A 7,939-nucleotide genomic window follows, 5' to 3' on the forward strand; every position below is an offset into this window, starting at 1 on the left:
CCCATAATATTTCTTCTGAAAAGATTGACTTTCTGCAAAAATAGTATCATTCCACATACCTATTGTGAACACATAGGCTTGGCTAAATATGCTTGTAACAATATCCGGGTAAACATTTGGTATGGGTTTTCTGTGCTCATGTCAACAGTGGTCTTAGATGTTGTGTTAATTTTTGTTTCCTACGTGCTGATCCTCCGGGCCATCTTCCGCTTGCCTTCCCGGGATGCTCGCCACAAGGCTCTCAACACATGCGGCTCCCATGTTTGCATCATAGTTCTCTTCTACGGGCCTGGGATCTTCACGACGCTCACGCAGAGGTTTGGGCGCCACATTCCACCTCATGCCCACATCCTGCTGGCTAATGTCTGCATTCTGGCCCCACCTATGCTGAACCCCATCGTGTACGGAATCAAGACCAAACAAATCCAGGAGCAGGTGGTTCATGTCTTGTTTACAAAACCTAAGTGAATTCGGGTCAAAAGCTCAGTTTTTGGGATCTACTGTTATCTGCTGAGTGATCTTTGGAGCCGGTGGGTGGGCAGGTCAGCAGACACGTGAGCGCTGCCAGAGCGAGTGTACCAGGAAGGCCTTAGAACGTCCTCTCTGGTTGGTGAACACCCTCTGAGAACGGTGCCCGACCTCAGTTCTGTACCGCCCCCAGCGCCTCCAGACCCCGGGGTAGCTAGGCTTGCTCCTGGACGCCACGTTCCCCTGACACCAGCGTGAGCTTTGGAACTAGAAGAAGTGAATGAGAACGAGGTGGACGCCTAGGATTTTGCTCCATGGAGTTCCTCAAGGTCTGAGACATTCATGATGTCCATGGACAGCCATGTAGCCCGTTTCATTCCTTCACGCTCTTCATTCTAGTTAGGTGAAGTCCCGGATCAATGACTCCTGGGCGCTGCAGCTATTTCTCTTTATATTAAAACTTACTTAGAGTGTGTACGTGTCTGTAGCCAGGGAGTGTGAAGTCTGTGGTTCACACTTAACTTGGTAGAACTTACCTCGAGGACTCTGATGACTCAGTTTTGGGAGAAGAATGAGTGGTTCCTGTAGAGGTGGTGCCTGCTGGGAGACAGTAAGGCAACGCCGCAGCAGGCTGTGGCTTCACTAATCTCCTTAGGGGACATTAACATTCTTCAGGCACCCAATCTGGCTTTTATGTGGTTCTAGGGATCCAAACTCAGGTATGCATGCTTTTTTTTGTCACAAGCACTTTATGTCCTGAGTCATCTTCCCAGCCCTTAAGTTATAAGTTGACAAAAAATAGAAAATAAAAAATAAAAGCAGCCATATTCGGTACTATAGAAGACTGATTTCAGATTTCTTGATAGCTACCAAAATATTGGGAGGTTCAAGTCTCTTACAAAAATGGCTTAGTATTTGCATATTACCTGAGCATGCTGTCTCACGTGTTTTAAATTGTCTCTGGATTATTGGCAACACTTAATACAATGTAAATACTATGAGAACCGTTTCTGTTCTGTATTGTTTAGGGGATAATGACAAGAAGAAAACATTTGCATATGTCTAGTGTAAAAACATTTCCCATCTGTCATTGGTTGAGTCCATTGTTGCAGAATCCACAAATAAGGAGGGCTGACTGTGTACGTAAGCACATTTATGTGTGTTGATTGTGTCTAACATGTTCTAAAACATGTAAACTTGTGTGGGATGGCTGTAATGCTCTTCCTTCCCAGAGATCATATTTCATATTACACATGCTTGGAAATAGGTTTTAGTTGAAATAAGTTGTAATGAAATCCAGTGGCTTTTGGTGTTTTTCTTTTCCATGGTCCTTTGCTGCCAGTCGCAAAACTGTGGAAAAGGCACAAAAGAGTTGCACAAGCCAGGATGATGAAATCTGAGACGTTGAGGCAAGACTCTACCTCAAAGAACAGTGCAAAGGGCTGAGCTCAGGGGCTAACAGGGAGCGAGAGGCGCAGACCCCAGTAACTCAGACTGACTTGGGTTAAACGACACAAAAGCGCACAGCTGAAAAGTAGGTAAAGCCTTCCACAGAGGCGCTAGGAGCACCGTATAGAGCCAGTGCTCTTTCACTTTGAAGCCCAAACTCTGTGTTTTCGGTTTTCAAGCATGCAAGCAGGATACGAAGAGTAAGATAACGTAGTTAAAGCAGCTGTTGATGGGGCTGGAAGGATGTGCTGCTCTTGCAGAGGATCTGAGTTCAGTTCTCAGCACATATTTTGCACAGCGCACAGCTGCATGTGATTCTGCTCCAACGGCTCTGGGACCTCTGGCCTCCACAGGAATCTGCACACACCTGCACAAAGTGCCCTTGTTTACACACGGGCAGACATATAACTTAAAAATTAATAAAAACCAAATAGTTACTAAATTATAAAGCATGACAGACTATTAAAGCAGAAATCTTGAGAGTAGAAAGAAAATAAATGGAGTCATAGTCAGTATAAACATAAGTACAAAATGTGCATTATATAATTATGTGTGAATGTTCTGAAGGAACACTTAAGATTCTGAGGTTAGTAGTTAACTAGTGTTGCTTTTTATATGTCCTACCAGTAAGAAGAATGTCATAAGCACTGAGACAGAAAAATTAGCCATACAAAAATGAGAAAACCTCTATCAGTAAACATTAACTAATTGAAAGTTAATGTTGCCATATTAATAAAAAACCCTGCTTGGACATAGCCCATTGGAGCTCAGTATCCAAGTGGGTTCTCTGGTAATGGGAACAGGAACTGTCTCTGACATGAACTCAGTGGCTGGCTCTTTAACCCCCCACCCCCACCCCCAAGGGAGGAGCAGTCTTGCTAGGCCACAGAGGAGGACATTGCAGCCAGTCCTGATAAGACCTGATAAGCGAGGGTCAGATGGAAGGGGAGGAGGACCTCTCCTGTCAGTGGACTTAGAGAGGGACAGGGAGGAGAGGAGGGAGGGAGGATGGTATTGGGAGGGAATGATGGAGGGGGCTACAGCCAGGATACAAAGTAAATATACTGTAATTAATATAAAAAATAAAAATTTAATAAAAAAATAAAAGTGGACTTTTGTTACATAGTAATTGTTCCTGAACTACAATATTTTACCCTAAAGGGAGGCTGTTAAGACTCAGAGATTGAACAAAATTTCTAATCTCAGGAAAGCCACAAGTCTCAGGAAGTACCCAAAGCTAACAAGATTCACAAGGTCCCTGCCGAGGTTATGTAAATAAATGGTAACAACTACTGGGAAAGAGAAACTTTCCAGTCAGGCAGGGAACTTCAAGGATGCAGATTTTGTGTGAGTCATTACCCATAATGAATCGTGTTTTTGTGTTCTCCATTCTTCTGGTAGTGACCCCATCCTCCCATTAACCTCATTACGCTTGTTCATTTGCCAAGTTGGACTTTGGTGGAATCATTCCTTTGGCCTGTCTGTGGTGAATAGATGTTTGTTCTTACCTTCCCTGGAAAAGTCACAGTGCAACTTCAGAAGAAAGGCCATGACTCAACTCATAATAATTATGGTCTGTATTTTCTAGAGAATCATCAGTACTTGAAAATCTCTTCATTAAATAGCACAGCCTTAAAATAAATTAATATAGACAGTACTGAAATAAAGAGTAAAGAAACCCAATCTCATGGTGAAAATGTCCATATGTCACTGACAGAAAATCAGCCTTACAATCTGTTTTCCTTAAAATTTCATTTTCTTACAGAGGGGTAAAATTCCATTGTGTATTCACGTTGCATTTTCATTATCTAATCATCTGTTGATGAACATCTAGGGTGGCTCCACTTTTTTTGCTGTGAATAAGACAACAACAAGAAACATTCAGGAAAATGGAGGAGTTTGGAAAGTATTACATTACATGAGATGAAACAGGCTCAGAAACATAACTTCAGGTTCTGTACCTATGAATATCTTAGCTTTTAATGTTCGCATGTATGTAAATAAGAGGGAATGAGAGTGGGTGTAGGCTATGAAACTAGAGAGGGAACCATTGAAGAGTGACGAAGGAGGAGCAGGGCAAACGGCCACATGCAACATGACAATGAAAAGGACGATAAAGCTGGAGGGAGGAAAGGAAACAAGATATCTTTTGTTTTAAAAAATGCTATGGTCTCCAGCATTTTTTTTTATCCCTTAGGGGTCTGTTTGTATTCTAAGGAGAAACAAAAAGGGGGGGATCTGGATGTGAAGGGGTGTGGGGAGGAACTGGGAGGAGTAGAGGGAGAGCAATGGATACAGAAAGTGTGGTACATCTACACAATGGAATACTACTCAGCAATTAAAAACGAGGAAATCATGAAATTTGCAGGCAAATGGTGGGATCTAGAAAAGATCATCCTGAGTGAGCTAACCCAGAAGCAGAAAGACACAGTATATACTCACTATTTTTTTTCTCTCTTCTTTTTTTAATTTTAATTTTTGCAATTTATTCATTATATGCATCCTGATTGAAGCCCCCTCCCACAACTCCTCCCAGTTCTACCTTTCCTCCCTCTTACCCCCTATCCTCTTTGCCTAGTCCACTGAAAGGGGGAGATCTCCTTTGCCATCTGCCCATAGCTTGTCAAGTCTCATCAGGACTGACTGGATCCTCTTTCTCTGTGGCCTGGCATGACTGCATCACCAGGCACAAGGACCTGGAGAGGACAGGAGCTATACATGGAGAGCAACAAAACCAAAAACTCTGGGCACTGAGGTCTTTTCTGAGACTGATACTCCAATCAAGGACCATTCATGGAGATAACCTAGAACCCCTGCACAGATGTAGCCCATGGCAGCTCTGTATCCAAGTGGGTTCCCTAGTAAGGGGAACAGGGGCTGTCTCTGACGTGAACTCAGTGGCTGGCTCTTTGATCATCTTCCCCTGAGGGGGGAGCAGATTACCAGGCCACAGAGTGTGTGGAGACATAGAATGGCTGTTGGACTCCTGCCTGCCTGGAATCTATGATGCACATTGAGACCTGCGTGGTACAGTGAGCTTCCATCTCTGGACCGCAGGTGCTGCTTTGAGCTTTGTAGAGGTTTGTTCAAATGTTCAGATTTTGGCAGGTATTCGTATGAGAACTCGCCTCCTGCCTACCTGAGAACTGTCCTCCTGATTTTGGAATTTCCTTGAGAATATCCTGCTTTGCGATTTTCACTGAAACTAGTTCCTCCCCCTGAGTTGCCCATTCTCACTCTTTATAACCTCTAACCTAAAGTACAATAAACCGAGACTTGATCAGAATTCTGTCTTGTCTCCATTCTTTGTGTTTCCTGCTCCATCCCATTCCCGCACTCCCCTCTAGGTTCCACGCTGACAGTCTTGTGGGCTGGGACAACAGAGGAAGACAATGCAGCCAATTCTGATGAGACCTGATATACTAGGGTCAGATGGAAGGAAAGGAGGACCTCCCCTATCAGTGGACTGGGGTTGGGGCGTGGGAGGAGAAGAGGGAAGGTCGGTGGGATTGGGAGAGGATGAGGGAAGGGGCTACAGCTGGGATACAAAGTAAATAAATTGTAATTAATTAAAAAAATAAATAAATTAAAAAAAGAGCAGGCAACCGATCATGACAGAGGCAGGCCCTGATCTCTTTACTCAAGAATCCACATGGAGACTGAGCTGCCATGGGCCACATCTGAGCAGGGCACTAGGTCCTCTCCATACATGTTCCTTGGTTGGTCCTACATTCTCTGCAGGACCCCCTGGGCTCAGAATATTTTTAGCTTTGTTGGTCTCCTTGTGGGGACCAACTAATACGTGGATATTAGCCATATATTATAGGATAAACATACTAAAATCTATAGTCCTAAAGAAGCTAAACAACAAGGAGGACCCTAGGGAAGATACTTAATTCTCATTCAGAAAGGCAAACAGGATAGACATCAGAAGCGGAAAACAGGGAACAGGACAGAAGCCAACCACAGAGGGCCTCTGAAAGACTCTGTCCAGCAGGGTATTGAAGCAAATGCTGAGATGCATACCCAAACTTTGGGCAGAATGCAAGGAATCTTATGGAGGAAGGGGGAGATAGAAAAGACTTGGAGGGGGCAAGAGCTCCACAAGGAGAGCAACAGAGCCAAAAAATCTGGGCCCAGGGTGGCCTGCAGAGACTGATGAATTAACCAAGGACCATACATGGAAAAGACGTAGAACCCCTGCTCAGATGTAGCCTATGCACAGTCAGCTCAGTCTCCATGTGGGTTTTCTAGTAAGGGGAGCAGGGGCATTCTCTGGCATGACCTCAGTTGCCTGGTCTTTGATCACCTCCCCCTGGTGTGGTGGCCTTACTAGGCCACAGAGAAAGAGGATCCAGACAGTACTGATGGGACCTGTTAGGCTAGGGACATATAGTAGGGGAGGAGGACCTCCCCTATCAGTAGACTAGGGGAGAGGCATAGAGGAGGAAAAGGGAGAGAGTGTAAGACCAGGAGGAGATGAGGGAGGATGCTATAGCTGGGGTACAAAGTGAATAAATTATAAATAATAATAATAATAATAATAATAATAATTTAAAAATTTTGTAATATACTCTAGGAAAAGGTGGAGGTTTCAGGGCCTTGCTGAGGCTCATTGAGGGGAAGTTACTTCCTTCTGCTCAAAGGAGTTTCCACTCTGGGATCTACTCTTGGCTCTGGGTAGAGATATGGCCTTCTATTCTGCCCCAAAGATTAGAACATTACATGCCATTGTCCCTTCCCTTAAGAATTAATTCAACTGAACCTGTTAATCACTCCTCAGAAGGACTGAATCATCCAAAGACACGTAAAGAGCTGAGCAGAATGGCCACACCTTTAGGAAATAATGTACTTACACGTCCCGGAAGCCTCTGACTTGATTTAGTTGCTTGCAGATCTTCACTTACTGCCTGCTTTTTGGAGTTCTCGCCCAGAAACATTAACTTTTCCTTTTTTCTTCTCTTTTTTGGATAACTGGTGGGCCTTCTCATTCTTTCTTTGAAGTCATCACCTGTCACATAACTTCTGTGTATCTACTTGTTGAGTGTCATTGCTGAGCCACCTGCCTGGTTTCTTGGACACTAATACAAAAAGCCAGGCAACCCCTTTCCTCCGATACGACTCCCTCCTCTCAGAAGCTGCCTTTACAGCTTGCCATGCTTGTTGGTATAATGTTCTTTACCCTGTTCATTCAAATGCTGATTTCTCTCCCCCACTCTCTGGTTTCAGTCTGGACATTGCACTGTGATACTTCTAAGCATCACTGTTTCAACTTTGTGTAAACATGCCAAAATAAAGCAACTAACCACAATGTTGAGCAATGAAAAGGCAGCAGGAAGATAGGGAGGAGCCAGAAGACAGGAAGGTGGGAGGCAGAGGAGGAGAGAAGGGCAGGAGAGGCTGGGAGAGCAGAGCTGAAAGAGAGATCTTGAAACGTCGTGGAGAGATGGACTGGACCTAAGATTTCACTAAAAGCAAGTATAATGTGGGAAATCTAATGTTAAGAAACTATGAGGGCTTGGAGGTTTAGGATGGAGTAACTATTGCCCAGCATTTCTAGGTTAATTAAATAAATCCTAGTCTCTGTGTGGTGATTTGGTTATACAGCTGTTTAGGACTAACAGCAGCGTTACTAAGAGAAAATTATTAGTAACTATTCACCACTTACAACACATGCTTGCTGTTTTCTTTCATTTTCTTATAGGTCCCCAGCCTTCTTTTTGAGCTCATTTTAAAAATCCTTTGGAGACATCAACTGAAAGTTTATTTATTAGAAAGAACACATGCCTACCTCTTCTCCAGAGATGGAGGAGAAGGTGGTGGTGTGGGCAGATTTAAAGTGCCATGATAATGAGACTCTATAGATAATGGAGGGATTTTTGGAAACACAGCTCTAAATTTGTTCTCCCTGGTGTGGAAGCATCCCTTGGGACCTTCAAGCACAAGTACGAAACCTCTGCTCCCTGTAATACTGAGTCTTATGTGAATTTATATCATTCTCTGCAGTGGAGGTAGGTGAGTT

General features: G+C 43.8%; 1 protein-coding gene across 1 annotated transcript in view; it reads left to right on the plus strand.

Moving 5' to 3' along the window:
- LOC129688599 (olfactory receptor 52B4-like) overlaps positions 1-468 on the plus strand; it is a 1,002-nt gene extending 534 nt beyond the window's left edge. The window contains exon 1 of the mRNA XM_055623529.1: positions 1-468. This exon is cut by the window's left edge and continues 534 nt beyond it. Coding sequence (XP_055479504.1) covers positions 1-468 — 468 coding nt within the window.
- The last annotated feature ends 7,471 nt before the right edge of the window (positions 469-7,939 follow it).

The sequence above is a fragment of the Psammomys obesus genome, unplaced genomic scaffold (genome assembly GCF_907164565.1).
Source record: "Psammomys obesus unplaced genomic scaffold, mPsaObe1.curated_primary_1811, whole genome shotgun sequence".
Classification (NCBI taxonomy): Eukaryota; Metazoa; Chordata; class Mammalia; order Rodentia; family Muridae; genus Psammomys; species Psammomys obesus.